The sequence below is a fragment of the Herpailurus yagouaroundi genome, unplaced genomic scaffold (genome assembly GCF_014898765.1).
Source record: "Herpailurus yagouaroundi ecotype Mexico unplaced genomic scaffold, PumYag 187, whole genome shotgun sequence".
NCBI classification, from domain to species: Eukaryota; Metazoa; Chordata; class Mammalia; order Carnivora; family Felidae; genus Herpailurus; species Herpailurus yagouaroundi.
This window is the reverse complement of record NW_024412418.1, coordinates 9,274,251-9,295,492: the sequence shown is the minus strand read 5'-3', so window position 1 is coordinate 9,295,492 and position 21,242 is coordinate 9,274,251. Positions and strand designations below refer to the sequence as shown.

The window sequence follows — 21,242 nt, the reverse complement described above, 5'->3', positions numbered from 1 at the left end:
TGTGATCTCAGGATGGCATCCTTGCCAGAACAGAGGGCTGCATCCCGTGTGTGTGTGTGTGTGTGTGTGTGTGTGTGTGTGTGTGTGGTGTCAGAACCCCAAGAGGCTAAGGCAGAGTAGATGCGGTACCCAGGCAGGAACATTAGTAGCTCTCAGGTGGCCCTGCCAGGCAGGCAGCAGGAAGGAACAAGGGGTCCAGAGTGGAGCGGGCAGGGGTGGGGCTGCAGACAGGAAGGACCTAGCACTCACTGCAGGAAATGGGGAGACCTGGGGAGAAGAGCAGGGTAGGGAGGGAGGTTACCCATTTCGATAGAGCCAGCCCGGATGTAGCAGCTGGACCCCGGCTTGTGGCCCTGAGATGAGAGCCGGGGGGGGCGGGGAACAGTGGGGGCAAAAGGGTGTTCTTCCAACTATGGAGTCCGAGAGGGCACGAGGCTCCTACAAAATAGGGCTACCCAAGACCTCTCTGCTCCCACACCCCATACTCCACAGGGATCTCTGTGGGGAATAAACTATTTTCCACCAGGGTGCAAGAGAACTAGACGTGGGGTTCTCATCCCAGGCCTGGATTCAAAGGAAGGAGGAAAGAAAAGAGAATAGAAAGACTTTTAGAGATCCTAGCATGTTCACATCCTGTTTCATTCAATGATTCATTCATTCGTTCATTCATTCACTCATTCATTCACTCACTTGTCTGTCAACATTTATGGAGCACCTACGACATACACCAAGCCCTGATTCAGGCTCTCGGGAAAACAGCGTGCAACAATGTGGACAAACGACGAAAGTATTTCCCCATCGCTGGTCCCACATATGGTCCTCAGCTCCACCCTGTCCTGACCAGATGTTCTGGGGCATGTTCCCCGGGCCTCTGGAAACTCAAGGAGAAATCCCGCATACCATTTTGAGGCACCTGTGTCATGCACGCCGCGCCCCCCTTCTCCCCGCAGCTCAGCAGGATGCTTGAATAGGTGAAGGAGCCATGCCCAAGGTCACAGAGTCAGGTCTAGAACTCTGACCTGCCAGACACCAAGGCCACCCTGGACCCCCCCCCCCACTGGATCCCCAGATGTGGAGAAGGGAAGAGCTCTGTGGAAGCCATGTTTGCAAAGCCCAGTCTTCCAATCTCACAGCATTAGTGTGGCCTCAAGTCTAATTAGGATCATCCTACAAAAGAACACCTTTCAGGTTCTCAGGGCCTTTGCTCATCAAGAACTTACCCTCTGTCTTCCTAGCAATCCCACCTTTGGCCAGCTAGTCAACCTCTGTGAGTCTGTCTTCATCGGTGAAGTAGGGACGGCAGTAGAATCTGGCTCATAGGGCTGCAACCGGGATTCAATGAAATCGCACACAAGATTCGGCACATTGCCCGCTGCATGGGCAGGAGTGCTCAGGAAAAGCGGGCTGTCCCCTGGTATCAGCAGCACAGAGGCTCCTGCCCTGCCAACTCAAACCCCCTGTTGCCTCACCCTCCATCAGACTCACCTCATTACTGTCCCTGTCCTGCAGATGGGAAAACTAAGGCAGAGAGCGAGGCCAGGCATGCCGGACCTTCCCCTTCGGTGGGTTGGACTAGCTTTCTGCTCCCAGAGGGGCCTCTCTCAGTACAATGGATCTGGCGGCGTGGCGGGGCCCGGAGGCCTCCTGAGGATCCCGGAGGAGCCATCCGCCTCTCTCCCAGCACCTCGATCCCGGGTCTGGAATAGCACAGAACCCCAGGGCTGCAGAAATCACCTGGTGCCATGCAGGGGGGTTACAGACAGGAGACCAAGGCCCAGAATGGGGGACCTGTGCAGGGGACCTGTGTGCATGCTTGTCTTCTCTGCTCCTTCTTGGCAGTGGGGGCATGGAGTTGTCCCCGCACTGAGCTGGGGCAGATGCAAAGCCATGCAGACGGATGGTTGGGCTACAGACCTGGCCAGGGAGATCCCTGGATACTGGGGTGGGGGAGGGGCGTTGTACATCTGGAGGAACCCCAAAGTCTCCATCCCCGCTTTGAAACCTGATCAGAGTCCCCCCCCCCCCCACCTCCCCACCACCATCGGCAACACCCTAGTGCCCTCAAGGGTGGATAACATGAGGGGGTGGGGCTCTTGGGTAACATGAGGGGGCGGGGCTCTTCATCCTAGGCAGAGAACTTGGCCATACGGGATGTACCTGCAGCCACTCTATCGCTCTGCACTCTCACAGCCCCCACACTCTCCTCCCCAGGCAGAATAGAGCCCCAATTTACAAGTGAGAAGGTTGAGTAGCACCCTGGAGATAAGGGTACTGTTCCAAAGGCACATTTCCATGGCAAAGCCAAGACTAGAACCCAGGTTCTCTGGAGAAGAGCTGGAGGGAGAGAAGAAGGGAGGGAAGAAGGAGCCTCGGGCTTTTCAGCTTCCAGAGAAGATCCAGGGAGTCTGTGGCAACTTCCGACTTCGCCACGCTTCTCTGAGCCCTCCCCTTACCAGGCGAGGTTAGGCCCACCTGGGAGTGGGGTTGGGGACTTCTAATGAGCTGCAAACCCCGTGGACAGCCCTTCCTGCCATGCACACACCATAGCCTGAGTCAGGGCACCCCCACCCCAGCCCCAGCCCCAGTGAATGAGAATTGCCAAGTTATAGATCTTTCTCCCACCCCAGACCTGAAGGTGGGGCTGTGTCCAGCACTTCTCAGAATCCCGCCAAGGCCCGGCACAGTGACAGGCAAAGTTTGGTGAGCAACCAGTAACTGGAATCAGCATCTCCGTCCCCTTGTCTGTGAAAGAGGACATTTGGGCCAGCAGACATTGGGTGTCTCTTCCAACACCGAGTGGGATACCCACCCCAGCACCACGACCCACTGTGCCCGGCAGGGGAGTACCAAAGCTCCTGGACATGACCAATGCCCCGGGCCAGGCAGGTGACTATCCGAGAGAGGAGGAAGTTGGCCATGTGGCCTCAGCTAACCCTCTAATCCACACGGTTTCCCCCGCTTAGGGAAGAAAGCTTGGCTTTGCGAAACTTGCAGAGATCAGGAGTTTCAGCCAGGACACAGGCGGTATGAGATGAGTCCCTGCAGTCCCAAAGGGACCTCCACCAGTGCTCTCCTGTTGCCTTGACTCCCCAGGCTCTCAGGGTGGAGGCCACCTCATTTCTCAGGAGAGTGGGGCTGTAGCATCTGCCCTATTTGCTGCACACAGAGAGTGTGTGTGACTTCTGGAGGAGTCACAGCAGAGGAAGAGAGTGGGTGAGCCCAGCAGGCATTCCCTCAACCCCTGCCTCCCCGGCCCCTAGCAGCACAGCCCCTGCCTCCCCGGCCCCTAGTAGCACAGCCGCAGGGGAAGGGAGAAAACCCAGCGGTGCATTCTGCCTTCCCACCAACCTGGTTACAGGGCTTCGTTTCTCCCCGGGTCTCTGTTTGCTCATCTGCTAAATGGGATGGGAACGTACATAAAAATGGCACCCGTGATGGTTTCTCCTCCACGGCGAGCCACCCGGAACACAGAATATACTCAAGGGTTGGAGGAGGTCTCTTCCTGGTGGACCCTGTCAGGGCCCCAGGAAGACTCTAGGGCTCTGTGTCTCCTGGCCACATGGGGACTCTCCTGCCACCCAGTGAGTCAGCCTTCCTGGGAAGCTGAGAACAGTGGCTGATGCACAGGCGCTTAGAAACTGTCTCCCAGCAAGTGACCCTGGCGGCAGAGGCTATGCCCGACACGAGAGGCCCTAAGGGGTGTCCCTGACTGGCACACGGGCTCCCCCTACCACGCATGCAGTTCCCCTACACGGGGTACAACAGGTGCGAGTGTGGGAGGAAGTATATGCACGTCCCTCACACAGGAGTGCACACAATTAGTCCACGAGGCCACTTCCTGAAACGCATTTGGACAGCAGGACTCAGACCCAGTCGATACAGGGGAACACGCCAGCCCGAGTTCACCCTGTGCACGTGCTCATAAACCCCCCAGGCCTCCACTCACACAGGCAAAGATACTGGGATATGCTCACAGGTGGCTTATCCTTGCTTGAGAAACACTCGTAATGAGACCTCAGTTCTCTGTTCATCCTCCCAGCCGGTAAACATTTATTATGCCCACAGATCTACATCTGGAAGGATCTAAGCTATAAGACAGCAGGCAAGCGCTCTGTTCTCTCCTAGGAGAAAGGCTGGCACTTAGTAGGTGCTCAGTAAATGTGGAGAGAAGGAAGGTAAGTGGAGACAGAGGACATGAGCAGACTGGAGGGGCTAGGAACCCCTGAGCCTCAGTTTCAGCCTGGCCACTTGTGGATACAAAGACCCTCTGCAGTTAGTTCTTCTCCGTATTTAAACACAACCTGGAGTCTAGAACCTGCATCTGACCGAGCCCTCCAGGACCACCAGCCCACTTATCCTGGGAACTGCTGCTCACTTTGTCCCCTACCTCTTAGCTCACTTCAGGGAAACCTCAAGACCCGTTTGTGGTTCCAGTGAAGTCTTTTGTGTCCACCGTATCCAATTTCTCCTGCACAAAAACATAAGTAAGGGAGGGGAGGGCAGGGAAACAGGGCGAAGGCGGGTCCAGACTGGGACCATCACAGAAACCTCTAGAGGGCTTTTGGAAATTTTCCAAACTCCTGCATTTCAAAAATTCAGACCCAGGAGGGGATGGGTAAGGGTTTTCCCAAAGTCATACAGGTTGTAGAGCACACAGCAGTGGAGACCCGCCCCGGTATACCCTATCACCCTGCCCAACATGTGTACCCTTCTGGGCCTTAGTGTCCCCACCCAAACCTCCACAAACCCTCAATCTTCACCGGGGCCCTTGGGGGGCGCAGAGAACCAGCTGTTTTGCCCTGACCCCGGTCGCCAGCAGTCCATCTGCAAGGGCCTTGGGGCTGATGCCCATGCTCTGCAGCCCCCAGCTTGGAAGGAGAATCCGCTTTAAGGCAATCTGCTTTAAGAGTCCAATGAACTGCGCACCGGCTCTCCCTCTTTCTGGAACATGCAGCCACGCCCGTGCCCAGCATCTTTGAGCTGAGCCTGCGTTCTCAAGCAGAGGCACCCGGCAGTGGCAGGGAAAGACAGGTACTTGGCAGGTGGTGGTGCCTCTCTCGTGCACACTCTCTGTCTCAGACAGACAGACACACACACACACACACACACACACACACACACACGTATTTCCCAGAAACCCTCCTCTCCAAAAAGGCACTCTGGGTGCAACGGAGCTCCGTGGTGACCCTCTTATCTGCCTCTGGAGCCAAAACCTGAAACTATCCGCTGCCCTGAATCGCCACCCAGATCCCCAGCCTTTTGCTCCTCCAGACCTCCCCTCAATCAAGCCTCAACTCCCTTTCCACCCCTCCCTCTCCTCCTTGGTGGTGGTGGCTTCCGGGTGGGATGGGGGTAGAGAAGAGAGTCTCTGCTAAGGTGACATAATGTGCTGGGCATGGGAGGTGGGTGGGCAGGTCTGGTGTCTGGGGCCCCCAGAACACCTCGCTGGACACACTGGAAGCTCCTAGGAAACCCTTGAGTCAGCCTTTATAGGGAAACCGGCTCTCAGGTAACGAGGACTTGCTGACCCAGGTTACCTTGACCCCCTGTACCGTAAGGAGAATCTTGCAAGGAGGTGGGGATGTGGCCCATTTGCACATTTGTAGACCGCAGAAGAAGGAGGGGGGCTGCACCTCGGGAGGGGAGGTGCCTGGTGGCCACAAATAGCTCTGATCCCGGAGAAGCACCAGCCGGGGTCTGGGAGGGATTGCTGGCTGGAGAGGGGTGCCTCTTTCTTCCGCAAAAGGGAACTGTTTGGAAGAAGGGTCCCTTCTGTCTAATCCAGCCCGGCGGAAGGCACGTGGTGCCCGGAGCCCCCGAGCAAGGGGAACCCGGTGACTTAAACTATGAATTCACGGAGCAGTAAGCACATAGCTGTCTTCCAAATCTGGTGACCCGCTTTGTCACTTTAGCGAAGCCTGGGGAACCCCGTAGCTTCAGGAGCACGTGGCCAGATGGCGCCTGGCAGGCGCGTCCCAGACGCAGAACCGAGCTCTCACTGCCCCACCCAAAACAGTGCCTGGGTCTAGAAGGGGGTGGGGGAGGGAAGGGTCGTGGCAGAGGGCTTCGGGGACAGGGAGCTCTCTCTAGCCAAGCACTCGGTCACAGCCCGTCTTCCCTTCTCCCATTTCTGTGCAGCAAAACACTCACCACCAAGCACGGCTTCCCCATTCTGCCACCCAAGCCCCCGGACCCTCCCTCGGCGCTTGGCCAGGTTTCCCCGCATGCTGCTTCAGGCACCCTGGTCCAAGGGCCAGCGGAGAAGCCCGAACCCAGAGGAGCGGCGCCCTCACCCCCATAACTGCAAAGGTCTCCCTATTTCCATTTGCCATCAAAACGAAGCCACGCACAGAGCCGCAGGAAAAACGCGGCCGAGGCCGAGCTAAAGGTAGGTCCCAGGAAAAGTGTGCCCAGCTGCTCTCCAAAACGAAAGTCCTTAGAGACTTGGGCGAAATTTTATCAATGGTATTTTAACTTGTTTCCCTACCTCGGCTCTGTTTCGCAGCCCGCCGGGGGCCGGGGCTTAGGCGACCCCGGCATAGCCCCGCTGCTGCATTAAGGTTTCTGGTGCAGCCGGTAAGTTTTCCAGTCCGGGTGGTGCAAATGCCCGGGTGTACAAGGTCACCCTACTCAAGAAACACAACCCTCGTGAACGGGGGGGATGGGGAAGGGAGCTGCCCAGCTCTCCGAAGTCTCTTCTGAAATTTTCTTAAAACAACTCACACACAAAAGCTTCCCCCCCAAATTTTCGTGTCCACATGCATGTCTGTATCTTGATTCAGATGGTAGTTACACCAGCGTAGACAGACAGAACAATTCTTCGAACTTTCCTCTGCACTGCACATAAATTATCACAAAGAAAACTGTGCACATCAATTGATTTAAACTACTAACCCTTTAATCTAGGTCTTCTGTTTTTCTCTTTAAATTCATGCGTGTTTAGGCCGACTGTTGAGGCACGCTGGTGGCTACAGAAATTAACAATGTAAAACATTAAAAGCATTTTCCTTCTCAACCTCCTCCTCCAAAATTGACGAGGGCGCGGGGGTCGGCAACGACACAGCTCCCAGGTTGCTGGTTTTTCTCGATCACCCTACAATCACCCAGGGCTCTTAACTGCTTCTTCCATTTCTCGCTGTCTGATTTTGGGCTTCTCTTATACAAAACCGCACGCCGGTCCTTTGACTAACTTCGAATACGATCCGGGCGGAGTTTACACATTTGGTGGTGTGTGGACTGTGTCGGCGCGGGGAAAGAAATGCCCTAAGTATTCAAACGCTGCGTCTAATTCGACAATCCGGAGCAGCGGTTCGGCTGCGCCCCAGGGGTCTCGGGCCTGGCCCGCGTCTCCCGACCTCTGAGCTCCGTGCGCTTCTCTCGGGGGGCCGGGGCCAGGGCCGAGTGGATGGCAAGGTAGCGGCTAGCAACGAAAACCTTCGTGCACCGAATCGAAAGCGAAAGAGAAGGAGGGAGCAGGGCTGCTCCCCCGAAGCGTCCCGGGGCGCGTGGCCGAGGCCTGGCGCGCCGGCCGCGGCTCGCGGCTCGGGGAGGCGGCCCGGGGTTTGGGGGCGAGGCGCCGGGGACCTCACTCTCACGACGAGGAAGTGCTTTGCGCCGCTGAGAAACGTAGGGTCTCCAACCTGGCGTGTCTGCTGGGGCCCACGGGCCCAAGGACGGGCCAGGGACCAGCAAGGACTTCGAAGGCCGAAGTGCGCACCCGGCGAGGTCGTAATTGCAGCAGGCGCGTTCGTAAAATCGAAATTGTGCCCTGCACCCGGAGGCACTGCGGAGTCATCTTGTTCATCTCAGGCCTGCAGCTTGAGAGGATTCTCACCTCCACTTTCTGCAACTCGGAGAAGACCGGGCGGGCGGAGACTGGAGGCGGCTTCCCCGCCGCCGCGCGCTCTCTCCGCATGGCCCCAGCGCAGCCCCCAAGGCCCGCACCTCACTCGCCCAGGGGCGCTCGGACGCGAGGAGTGGTTCCCGGGGCTGAGGTCCCGGAGGAGGCCTCCCGAGCCTCGCCTCCGGCTAGTTGCAGTTATGCAGATCGAGAACCCGGCTTCCAGCCGCGGGACCAACAGAGCGGGGAGGGAGGTTTCCAAGTCCAAGCTACCCGCGGTCAGCCCGACAGCAACCGCGGTAGAGCCTAGTGCAGGAGGCCTTGACTACTTCCGCCTTTCCCGAGCTCCTGGGAATATCCCCAGGCTTTTTTCTTTGAACCTCATTTACCCTGTTTTGAGTCCACACCCTCCAAGCGTGGGAGAGAACTGTCCCCAAGGTGTGCCTCAGTCTCCCACAGAGCCATCTCCAGAGGCCCTCCTCCTAGCAGCCTCTGTAAAGGGCAGAGCCTCACCTCTGGGTGTCTAGGTTTCCCATCTCGGACTTAATGTGCCTAATCTCCTTTTTATAGGGGCCAGAAACCTCCTGGCCAGGGAAGAATACACAGAGCTGTGTGTTGTTTGTGGCTCTGCCCTCCATCTCAGGCAGCAGGGGCATGGGGGTCCTGTAGCTGATGCTGGGCTGCCTTTCGTCCCAACCTGCAGCCTATGGCTTCGCCCACAGCAGGGCAAAGACTTGGGTGTTCACAGGTTCCCAACAGCACAGAAGCTGAGGATGGAAACCTGGAGGAGGGTACACTACACTCTTGCTCTCTCCCTTGCTCCCTTGCGGGGTTGGGGGGCACTTACCGCCCGGTGATGTAAGTTATCAACATTCTCTCCCTGTGATGCAGATGAAGAAAAGGGCTTCAGAGGAATTACTTGCTCTACTGGCTAAGGCGAGTAGAGGAAGGGCCAGGCTGGTGTGTGGGGGCCCAGCAGGGCTCCAAGAGGGTGTCCAGAGGGGGCCAGCCCTCCCCCCCCTCCGCCCTGGACCTGAAGGCATCTTCCAAAGAAGAGGCTGGAGACAGCTTGGGACCTCTTCTTATGTGACGCTTCTTCCTCCTCAGAAGCCCCACTGGTGAATTTTTGAAAACATGCAAATCCAGTGCAGTGGGAGAGAAAACACATCAGGCTCCTGGCTTTGCACAGTGAACCTCCACGGGTCTCCCAGGCCGTGATTTGCTCTCGCCTAATAGTCCTCTGCGACAGGGACCAGGAGGAGGGAGCCTGAGCCGAGGCGCTGGCAGGCGGGTGCCTGCTGACAAGGGCTGACAGCTCCTGCCTGCCTGAGTGTGGAAGGAGCACCTGTGTGGAGCTGTGAGTGTCTGTGATCTGAGTGCCTGATCTCATTCCAACAGGAAGGTGGAGAGGAAAGGTGGAGGAAGTGGGGAAAGGCCACCGGAACTTTCTAAATCTGCTCTCAGTCCTGTCCTTTGGGTTTGGGAGTGTGTGACTATGTGTGAGGCCACACGAGTGAGTGTATTTGTGTGTGACCATGTTGGCTCACGAGGAAGAGGTTGTGTGTGTGCGCAGACTCACGTGTATGATTGTGTAAAAATGTTTGTGTCAATAACCACCTAAAGAACTGGTTCAGAGCCTCTGGGAAAGCTAGTTTGAACGTAGGAAAGTGTGTGCCACGGGCTGTTTTCCTGAGGCTGTTCTAGTCACCGAAGCCTCCACCATGTCCTATGTCTCTCCATCCAACCTTGGTCCCTCCATCCAGCCTGGGCCCGTGCAACCAAAGTCATTGCTCTGTCAGGACCAGCTGATCTCCAGGGCCCTGCCTGAAGGCCAAGGTCTCAGGGAGAGTGTGTACCCAGGGTTCCTAGCCCAGGGAAAATTTTTCCCTCCCTTCTGGGTTGTTTTCTCTGCTGGCTTGGGGCTCATCAATCTGGATCCAGTGGGAGGGAAGGCCTATAGGCTCCTGAGCTGCTCTGGTCTCAGGCAGCCCGATCTTCCACCCTCCGGGGGGGCCCAGGCCTACGACGTCCTGCCTGTGAGCTCAAGGGGGCTTGGAGGTCATTTAGGCCTCGGGTTCCCTGGAGGCCCAAATCAGGACCCAGAACCTTCCCTCTTCCCCCAGCACCGCCCCGCCTCGGGCTCTGCCGTTCCCTGACTTCTTGCGGGTCGGTCCTAAACCGTTGTTCCCAGGCCAGTCGCCCCCCCAGGTTGGCCACAGGAGAAACGCTTGGAGCGTGAGCCGGCCTGTCTCTCCGCGGCGAGCCGCGCTTGCGGGGCGTGTGGGTTTGTGGGGTGGCGAACTGGGGTCTTCGATGACTCCGGGCGTCGGGAGCCCAGCACCCGTGTGGCCCCCTGTGCCAGGGCATCCCGGGCTTCGCCGACCGCTCCCCGGGCTCCCAGAGGGCTCGGCACCTGCGACGCTCCCACCTGCAGCGCCGCCCGAGGAGCCTCCCTCCAGGCCTGCGGGGAGCGAGGCCTCCGCAGCCCCGGAGCCCCGCGCGCGACCGCTGCACCGGGACTGTTGGCCTCGGCGCGCCCGGAGCCCCTGCGAAGCGTCCGCTTCAGAGGCGGCCCCGAAAGCAGCGCAAAGCGAGTGGTTCGGCGAAGACGGGGAGAAACAAACACCAGGTCGTCTTTAACAGCCCAAACGCTCCGAGCCCTCGGCTGGAGGATACGAAGGTGGCAGGACGGATCCCATGGTCCCCTCAGAGCAGTCGGTTCTTATTTGCCGACCCAGAGCCACCCCACTGCTCGGCCCCGCGCCTCCCCAGCCCGCCGAGTCCGGCCTCGCGAAAGCCAAGTGGGCTTCAAGGGCTCCGAAGCCTCGGTCCCGGGGTCCCCAGCCCTGAGCACCCCGCACGTGCACTCACCGTAGCAGGGGACCTGCAAGGCCGCGTTGTGGCCGCCGCTGCCTTCCTGGATTTTGAGGCTGCCGTCCGGGGGCGTCTTGCAAGCGCCGCGCTGCAAGTAGAGATGCGGTTGCTGCGCGGGCGGCTGTGGCTGCGGCTGCGGCTGCGGCTGCGGCTGCGGCTGCTGCGGGGCCGGCGGCTGAGGCTGGGGCTGGAACTTGTTAAAGGAGCCCCGCGCCCCGGCGCCGCTCTCCAGGGGTGCCGCCAGGTCCTGCTGCCCCGCGCCGTAGCGGGCCCGGCTCTTGGCGTCTCCGAATCCCTGTCCTTTGGCGGCGGCCGATAGGAAAGTTGTGCCGAACTTCTCGCCGCCCGGGTATGCCCTAAAAGGCGAGGAGCCCTCCCGGCTCTGCGACACCGGGCTGTAGTAGGCGTCCATGGCAGCAGCCGGCGACTCGCAGTAAGACACACAAGTCTCAGCATTCATGCCTGGCCTGCGCGGGCGACGGGCGGGGGCGCGAGCGAGAGCGCGAGGACGCCACCGCGCGCCTTGGCCGGGAGTTTGGAGAGGCGAGGAGGCGGTGGCCTTGCGCTCCGCGCCGGCCTGCTCGCTCTCCCTCCTCCCCTGCGCTTCTCTCTCTCTCTCTCTCTCTCTCTCTCTCTCTCTCTCTCTTTCTCTCTCTCTCTCTTCCTCTCTCTATGTCTCCCTCTCTCTCCCTCTCTCTCTCCCCCCTCCTCCTCCTCTCTCTTCCTTCTCCCTCCCCACAGCTGGCCCAGGGAAAGAACGGAGGGCTGTAAAAAGATTCAGATGTTTGGGAAAGTTGACCAGATCTCCCAAACTCTCTTAAGGTTTTGAAGGGGGGGGGGGAGAGTGAATTCCACCCCCCAAGACTCTCTCCTTCCTTCTCTCCTTCTCCCTCCACCCCTACTCTCCTTCCACTCCCTGCTCCTCCCTTCCTCTCCCTTAAGGAGATGCTACTAACTGGTTCGCTAGGGATTAAACCTGGAGGCACCGGAGGGCCTTTCGGATTCTAGGGATTCTAGGCCCGGAGAGGTGACGGGACCCCCAGGACTCCTGAGGCTAGGCAGAGAATTGGTGGGTCCACGATTTGGCCTAGGGGAGGGGAGCAGGCAAAACTTTAGTGACAGATTAAAAGAAAGAAAGAAATGAAACAAAAACACCCAACAGGTTTTCACGTGGAGTCTGAAGGGTCTCTAGCCTCCTGATATGGGTGAGTCCTTTGGACACTTGCCTCCAAATTTGTGGGTGCAGCTCTGGGCCTTCCCACTGGTGCCCTTTCCTCTGTTTACAACCCCTCTTCCCCATTTGCAGTCCCTCCGTGAAATTAACACGCACACCAAGCACTAGTCCCCTGCGGGGCCACTTTCCCGTCTTATTAACTATTTCCCTCCCCTGGAAGGGCGCTGGGTCTGGGTGCAGAGGGGCCTGTGTTCACTCATGCACCGGAGAGACCCTGGATGGGCCAAGTTGGGGAAGCCTTACAGCTCGGTCCCCTCCCTCCCCTCCTGGGACAGAGCCCTTCTCTCCCCAGCACTGCACCCAACCCAGGGGATTTTCCGGTCTTGGTCTGGGGTTGAGAGCAAGGGGTTGGGAGACCTGCTGGCTGCGCCTGGTCTTCACACAGTCACCTGCTCGGGGCTTGGGGTAAGGGTGAGGCAGCTTCTTCTCTCTCTACACTCACTGTCTCCGACCTGAGACCGATGGCTTGGATTTGATGGGTTGTGGTTTCCCTAGGCGACGACGTGGGGCACACTGGGACCAGTCACAGCCAGGGAAAAGAACTTTTAAGGTGCGTCCAACCCTTTCCCCAGGGTTAGTCATCGATTGTATCTCACAACAACTGTGAGTGGTGGGAAGTTGGGGCCCCCAATTTTCGATGAACAAACCGAGGCTCAGACAGGTGTGGTCACTTGGCTGAGGCCCGCCTTGGACACCATGCCGTGGCTAGTCCCTCCACGGTCCAGAGATGGCATCGGGGACAGCGAAAACGCCAAGCGCAGAGGAGACGGGTCTCCCACTGGGGAATGAGTCAGTTTGAAGGATACCGCTCAGAGCAGCTTATGACAAACTGCAGGGAAAATCCGCGGATTGAGGACTTCCCTCAAGGGAGGCTGGGGATGGGGTGAGCAGTAAAGGGGCAAAGTAAAACAAGAGAGGGCCTGAGCATCGTGAACCCAGGCACGTGGGTAGGAAATCCATTTTCTGAACCTACCATATCCCAAAGAAAAAAGACCTGGGTGGGGGGTGTTGTGCCTCTACTCCCAACCTCATCCGGGCTAATCCTCACCCCCACCCCACTCCCTTGGTATCTCTGCTCCTTGCTCTGCCTCCGGCCGCCGACTGCTCAATCCCACATCTGGTTTCCATCGCGGCTTACCTTGAAGTGCTCGTTAATAAAGATATTCCGAAAACCTAGGCCAGGGGTGCGCGGGTCCGAACCCCTCCCCCCGCCCATGGGGACCTGAGCAGCTCTGGCCCGCAGACGTAAGCCATGCAGATATAAGTCATCTTATATTTATTAAGCACCTATTGTGCCAGAAGCCATCCACAGGTCATGCCCCAATCCCCACCCCCACCCCCAAACAGTGTGTGGCAATGCTCACCTTGTCCTACCCATTTTGCAGATGAGTAGACTGAAATTCAGAGACACCATCTGATTTTCCAGCCTCAGATAGTAAAAAGTGGATGAGCTTCCCATTGTCCCAAATGTTCCTGTCCAATTTCTTTCAGTTCTTAGAAACTGCCAAGTTCTGCCTGCGCACAGCAGTTTAGGGGTTTCCTCTGCCTAGAACTCCCCAATCTGGAGCTTGTGCTTTTGTCTCGTTAATGATCTGGGGTCCAGCTAGAGTCCCTTCCTCCAGAAAGCCTTCCCACGCCACCCAATGGGATTTGGTTCTCCCACGTGCTGAGTCTCTTTCTTGGACCTTGTTGTCTAGTTTGATCAGGTCAGTGTGAATCTTTTAAAAAATTTTTTTAAACATGTTTGTTTATTTTTGAGACACACACACACACACACACACACACACACGCACGCACGGAATGTGAGTGGGGGAGGGACAGAGAAAGAGGGAGACACAGAATCCAAAGCAGGCTCCAGGCTCTGAGCTGTCAGCACGAGTCCGATGTGGGGCTCGAACCCACGAACCCAAAGCCGTGAGATCATGACCTGAGCCGAAGTCGGATGCTCCACAGACTGAACCACACAGGTGCCCTGGGTCAGTGTGAATCTTGACCTCACTGGTCAGAGGCTCCTAGAGGACAGCCTTGGCCACGCCTGGTGCCGCAGAGATATTTGTGAAATAAAATACTAAAGCCCGAGCTGTGGACCCAGGGTTCCATCCACTGCCCGTTTTTGCCATACTAGCTCGTACTAGTTCAAGGGTCTTTGGTTTCCTTTAGCCAAAAGCAATCAGTTGCTCTCCCTCCCCCTCCTCAGGAATGAAGCGACAGAATTAAGAGCCTGCCTCTCTGAGGCTGCACGAAAATAGTGAGCTCACTTAGAACAGGGGCCCGTCCTGTTTTGTTTGCTACGGGTCTTGACACATCGTGGGTCCTCATAAAATGCGTGTTGAATGGACCATCGAAAACGGCATGCGGTCCAGCAGCGTCCTGGCGAATCTTTGCCAAGGAGTGCCCAAGGAGCAGGCTGCCCTTGTCCATGTACCCAGGAGCCGCCTGGACACCTACAGGGTGGCAGCAACCTCTTCCACTTCTCCCCCAAGATTCCAGGCCCAGGCATGAAGAGAAGAGCACGAGCATCGAAACGCATGGGTGCAAGGCAGGCACAGGTGTAACCGCGACGTTCTCCGGTAACCTCTGCCCCACGGCGTGCTCTCAGTGCCAGAAAACCCGAGTCCCAGGAAGCTTTCTGTGGGCGCTGCCTCTCACCACCTACCCACCTGCGCTTTTGTTACCTGTTGAATTACTGCCTCATTATTCAGCCCTTTCCTCGGCTACCTGGGAAATTCCAAACCCTGAGCACTCGGGACACAGCATTTGGTGCCCTCAGCTGGAGCCCCTTCTAGGCACGGAGCTCCTTCTTGGAACCAGCACCACTGCCTTCTACCTTTCTACATTGTATCTTATGGATGGACTCAGAAAGAGTGAGCACTTGGCTGGGAGCGAGGAAGCGAGTGCCTGTGTGTGGGTTTGCCTGGGATCTGGAGACAATAGGCGGGGCATGGTTTCCCTCATGAAAACCATCACCGACCCCCTCTCTCAAGTCCCTACAAACACACCTTTCAGGAGAGAACACTAATAAGAGTAGCTGGTTGTTTCTGTCTGTGTGCATTCAATCATTTGTGCGTCCACCAGCCCGCCCATCTGCCCATCGTCCATCCATCCATCCATCCATCCATCCTTCCTTTGCTAAAAGCCAAGCCACTCAGTTCCCCCACTAGGCTTGCCAGCCATCTGAAGCCAGGTTTTGGCCCAGCCTCTGCTCTCCCGGTGAGTTTTTTCTCCTGCAGCCAACACTCCCCCTGGCTTGCTGTTTGTCTTGAAGTTGCCCCAGCTGCCCTTGACACCCTGGCTTGGCCATATCTCTGTACTTCCCGTTACCTCACCGCATACCGGGAATGATGGGGGTCAGCAGGGCCCTCTGCTTTAAGTCCTGCACCCCCACCCCTAGCAGGCACATCCCCCGCCGCCGTCCCCTTTCCTTCCCTTTTGCAACTCCCGCTCAGCCCTCCTGGAAGCAGTTCCCCTCTTTTGAGGGCTCTGCACACAACTGGGGGAAGGGAAATGCTGAAGAAAAGCCTTTCTTTTTTTTTTTTTTTAATTTTTTTTCAACGTTTATTTATTTTTGGGACAGAGAGAGTCAGAGCATGAACAGGGGAGGGGCAGAGAGAGAGGGAGACACAGAATCGGAAACAGGCTCCAGGTTCTGAGCCATCAGCCCAGAGCCTGATGCGGGGCTCGAACTCACGGACCGTGAGATCGTGACCTGGCTGAAGTCGGACGCTTAACCGACTGCGCCACCCAGGCGCCCCGAAAAGCCTTTCTTTGTCAAGGCTGAGTGTCCAGTGCCCCCTCCTCTGGGAGAACTTCCTTCACCACCCCAGCTACTGCTCGGTCACATTTGCCTGTTTACTTCTTCCATAGTATCTATCCCAGGCTGATATTATCCCCACTTTCGTTGATCTACTTGGTTTATTGTTTGTCTTCCTACTGGAATGTGAGTTCATGGCTACTGTCTCTGACAGTTGGGAGTACTGTGCCTCGCACATAGCACCGCTCAGTCATATCTTTTGAATGAATGGCTGAAGGAGTGAATAAACCAATGGATGGATGGATGAAGGAATGAATAGCAGGAGAGTGTGCTTCGGGACTGGAGGGTAGCTGCCCAGTCCTGCTGGTTCAAGGTTGGAACTCTTGAGATCAGGCATGTAGGAATGAGTTGGTTAGAAGGTCTCGGACTGGGGGGAAGAAGGCACAGCAGACACGCCTTTCTTTCGGAGGGAAGGGTGGATTTGGAGTCATTCCTTTGGTCAGAGCTCTCCCCCACACCGCCCCCTCCCGCCTTCACCCTTGCACTCTCACCCCACTGGACAAACAGTGGAGCTCAGGGCCTGGGCACTTTAGCCCTGGTTGGCAGACTGGCTTATCTTCTATGTGACTTCTGACTGCCCCAAGCCTCAACGTCCAGTGTGAGCAAAATGGGGACCATACCCACCTCAGCGAGTGTGTACTCTACTTGGCTGGAAGTTGCCCCTCCTCCGTAAGTGGCAGGAGGCAACAAACACTGGAAGTTTGGGGAGGACGAAAGGACATTTTGGACACCTGCGGAATGGGCAGGAAGAGTCAAGCTATAAACTGGGGAGGACAGGACTCTTATAAATCTTGCACAGGAGCCCTCCCTGCCCTGCAGACCCCTGTGCACAAACCTCAGGCTCTGGAAATACCAATATTAGCAACAATGTGGTGCACAACTGTTACAAGTAAGTTCTTGCACATTGAGATCTTTGCAGTCCTCCCAATAGCCCCATGGTGGTACTATTATTCTTATTTTACAGTCATTACAACACCGAAGCACAGAGAAGTGAAGTAATTAGTTCCCATCATCAGCAAGGCAGAGGACTTGGGATTCTAACTCAGGGGTCTTACCTCAGAACCCGTGCTTCAGATCGCTTTGCATTGTCAGAGATCTCTGTAACCCAGTCTGGTTCTCAGAGATCTCTGGGGACGGGCGGGTCCACTGGTTCCCGAGCCCGTGGCCTGCAGGGTGCACCGAGCGGCTCTCACTTCTCCGAAGGTGCCGAAGGTGCCGAAGGTGCCGGGCGTGACAGAAGTGAGCCGGGCCGGGTCTCGGCGCGATCGCCAGCCCCAGCCACACACGCGGACCCACCGACATCCAGCCTCCCAGACCCCGCCCCAGTCTCCCCGAATGCGGACACCGAGGCACCTTCGCGTTCCGCTCCCGAGGCGGCGCTGCCCTCGGGCCAGCCGCGCCCCCTATCGGGCGGAGGCAAGGAGGGTGGCCGCGGCGAAGGGGGGCGCAGGACTCGGCAGGCGGGGGCCAAAGTGCGCCCAGCTGCCCTGCGGAATGCGTGGGGTCTCTTAGGAGCGTTGAACCCGCGGGAGGATCCAGCCAGAGGGCACGAGACCAGGTCCCCGCCTGCCCTTCCTGCTTGGCAGGACTTGTTACCCCGTTTCAGTGCTTAGCCTTTCCCGATGTCCCGGACCCCCATCGGTCCCAGGCTGCGCACGCTCGGGAATTCGGAATTCGGCGCGGGGAGGGGCCTTCGAGGGCAACCACCTCCCTGTCACCTCCTGCACTATTTTTAATAAGGCCTGGGAGCCAGGGGGTCGAAAAGAAGCCTGCGTCCAGGGGCATAGCTTTCTGCATTAATCTGCGAGTGGCGCGGACGGAGAAGCCAGTCGTTCTAGAGTTCTTGTCACACACAATTCGGTCTGGGGCGTCGAAGAAGTACAAAGCGGGAGGGACGGAGGTTTTTTACAAAGGACCAACCCCGCCGCCTGCGCCCGCGGGGCCCGCACAACTTTGCCCATCCAGACGCGCTTCCAGGGTCTGTCCCCCGTGCGTTCGGGGCGCCGGGCGTCTCCACTTCCCCGCGCGGGGCTGCGGGTCCGTCCGAAGGCGCAGGCCCCGCCACGCAGCCGGGTTCCCGCCCTCCCCTCGCGAGCGCCAGGCCGGGAGAGAGCTCTGAGGGCCAGCGCAGGTGGCATATGGGGAGCCCCGTGGGAAAAAAGCTCTGCACTCTGCCGGGGGCGACTGCCTTCGCCCCCGAGCCGGAGAAGACCTTGTTAGAACCGGAAGTCTTCAGCCGAATTCTGATCCAGGGCACCCCCTGAATATTGGTTACAGCCCAGGAGGACACGGATAATTTAAATCTACAGATAATCTCAAACGCCGAACCCCCAGCCAGGTGTTTGGACTGAAGCTCCCTGTGCATTGTTTCTCCCCGTCCTTTCTCTCCTGAAAGGCAGTCCTTAAGGTTTCAAAAAGTGGCTGGGAAAGACTGGCCATGGGAAGACGGAGGCCCAAGCACACCGCCTCATATACATAGGGGTCCCCAGGCATCTCAAGGGCAGAAATGAGGTCTCAGTTTCTTGAGATGCTTGCTGGGAGGAGAGGATCTGCCCTTGCTCAGCCAACCCAGGGAAGCACTAGGAACTTTGTGCCCATTACTCTGATCAGAAGACAGAGGACTAGGCAACGGTGGAGAAGTGTTGACAGCTTCTCACATCGTGTCTGCCTGTCCTTGGCAATGGGGAGGGGGCTGGAAAAGGCGGGGTGGGTGGGGAGGGAGGAGGCGCAAGGTGCCCTGACAGCAATTCCCTTAGTGGTCCGGAGACCAGCTTTAGATGCAAGTTTGAATCCCAGCTCTGCCACTTTGGGGCTGTGTAGTGTGGGCTAAGTGACAGCTTTCATAAGCTTCAGTTTGCTCTTCTGCAAAATGGGGATAACAATAGTACCTGCTGCATAGAATAGCTGTAAGGATGAAGTGAGATCATACTCACACGGGCTTAAGCATTTTCCGGTAACCACAGTGATCACCTCCTTTCCATTTTGGAGACCCTGTGATTTTAAACATCATAGCCCAGCCTTAGAGAACCGGAAATGACCATTTGGGGTTTCTGTCCTTCCACCTTTGGGGAAATGGGTCATATTCATCCTCCTCTCTGACCATAGCTCCTCCGTGGATCAGTCAGGTTCCTGTCAAAGCACCAGGAGTGAAAAGGCCGAAGGAATTAGTAGCTCCCAGGGTCCTGCCCTTCCTGCAGTGGGTGCCAGTGGTTGGTGAAGGGTGTGTGCTGTGTGTGTGTGTGGGGGGGGGGGAGGAGTGTGGGGGGAGTCTTGAGGGGAGGAGGGGAGCACTGCCCTCCACGTCCCAGTCCCAGCTGCACCCCACCTGGCACTTCACCTCCCTCCATTCTCTCTGTGAGCTCGCTGTGCTGTGAGGTGGGGTGTGAATCCCCGTCTATAGCCTGGGAAATGGAAGCCCAGAGAGGTGACCCCCCCCTTGCCTGGAGTCACATTGCCCGCAGAGGTCAAGTTGACTCTCATACTGGGAGCTTTGGGCTCCCTCCCAGGCCTGGTATTTTTGGCTCGGCAGCCATAGCAGGCTGGGGCCTCACCGTGGGGGTGGGGGAGGGGGTCTGGCATTTACATCCCTGGCCTGCACCCCACCCCCCACCCTGACAGTCTCAGGCCTGCCTCCGGAGGGAGGGATCCTGGCCCTAGCACCTGTCATAGGCGGCAGCCAGAGCGCACATTCTGATCCCATAATCCGGGGGCTTGTGATTGGCAGGGAGGAGGCGGAGGAGGGGAAGGAGGGTGGGAGGGAGAATGCCGGAGAGAAAAATTTGAGCAACCCTAGAAACCGGAGGCAGAAGCAGAGACAGCTACAGAGCTTGGCACAGTGCCTGGCACAGAGTAGGTGCTTAGTAAGTGGTGGTGGTGGTTCTGTTTCTCTTGCCTCCTGCTCTCACCAGCTGCCTCCCAACCTCCTTACCCTCTCCATCCCGCAGGGTTGTATCTGAGGACCACGGTCTGACCTGGACCTGTTCTTCCCTCCCTGGGACCTGTGGGCGCACAGCACAGCTGGCCTCCCCGCACTCCCCTGGCAGGGGCCGGAGCCGGCCCAGAGCGCACATCTGTGGGCAAACTGGGATTACACCTCCTCCAGTCGACCTCTTCTCCCAGAGCTGAAGGGTGGGTGGCGGGGGGACGGGAAGCAGGGGCCTTGACTGCCGAGGTAAGGGCGAAATTGCTCCAGCTAGGTGGTTCCCGAACACCCAGCCCTAGGGGGAGCAATGGCAGTGCGGGCTCCCGGTTGCCCCGGGCCTGGAGTGTGTCGACTTGGAAAACTACAGGGCAGTTGAGATAAAAGACACAACACATCTAGAGTCTCCCGCCCGGGTTTGGGCCGCCACCAGGGGACACAGGCGAGGCCCCGAGGTGGCGGCACTTTCCCTCAGTTTCTTGGGTGCCTGTTCAGGTCCCGCACTCCTCTGTGCATCCGAGCAACGCACTCTCCCTCGGTCCTCGCCCGAGGGCTGGAGACTGAACGAGGCAGAGCGAGGCCAGGGTGAGGAGCCGCCCGCCCGAAATACACGGGAAATAAAGCCCCGCAGAGTGGGCCCTGGGACAGGCTTTGGCCCCTCGGTCCTCGAAGCGGCTGCGCAGTGAGTGACGCGCTGTGGGGCCTCGGACGCAAGCTTCCTCTCAGCCTGTTTCCCCAGCTGCTCTGCCGTCCTCAGGAGCGCTCCCGCTTCTAGCTACTTTGTCTAAATTGAATTCGTTTCCAGGTCGGAGTCGAGTTTGTCCGAGGGGGTAGTTGAAAATGCGCGCGCTTGGGGCGCCTGGGTGGCGCAGTCGGTTAAGCGTCCGACTTCAGCCAGGTCACGATCTCGCGGTCCGTGAGTTCGAGCCCCGCGTCAGGCTCTGGGCAAATTAAAAAAAAAAAAAAAAGAAAAGAAAAAAGAAAATGCGCGCGCTCTCTGGAGCCGGGCGGAACTGGTTGCTAATCCCCGATCTGGGTGCGGATGTGCAGTCGTGGGCAAGTCAGTTCTCTCTGTGCCTCAGTGTCCTCATCTGTGAAATGGCAGTGGTTACTGCTGTTTCCTAGGGAAGAGATCACGTGGGCAGGCGATTCCTTGACCCCAGTTCTCATTTGCATCCGGACGGTGGCAGGCTTTGCGGGGCTTGGAGGAACACACAGCTCTCGCACTCGTCATGACCTAGTGTGCCATCCCATTCAGGTTACCTGGTCGCTGGGTTCCTGGAGTTCTTCATTCTGCCCTGCTCCTGGGGCCACAGGACTCGCCCTTCAATGGCTCTTCTGGTCCCTAAGTGTGGCCAAATCCTTTCAACATTTGTCTTCTTTAAAATAATTCGCCGGGCTCACCCTTTCCCTTTCTGAGCTAACTGACATGGTTTCAGTTTCTGGGGGATAAAATAAAATAAAATAAAATAGAAATAAAAATAAAATAAAATAAATAAATAAATAAATAAATTTAAATAAATAAATAAATAATATAAATAAATAAAATAAAATAAAATAAAAT

General features: G+C 57.4%; 1 protein-coding gene across 2 annotated transcripts in view; it reads right to left on the bottom strand.

Moving 5' to 3' along the window:
- Positions 1-11,295, bottom strand: part of ALX4 (ALX homeobox 4) — a 46,705-nt gene extending 35,410 nt beyond the window's left edge. The window contains exon 1 of one of the 2 annotated variants that reach the window (XM_040495384.1): positions 10,712-11,295. In XM_040495384.1, the coding sequence (XP_040351318.1) occupies positions 10,712-11,174 (463 nt within the window). In that variant the 5' untranslated portion in view covers positions 11,175-11,295. The remainder of the gene's footprint in view (positions 1-10,711) is intronic. The other variant, XM_040495383.1, reaches the window with a different exon arrangement.
- Positions 11,296-21,242: the final 9,947 nt, after the last annotated feature.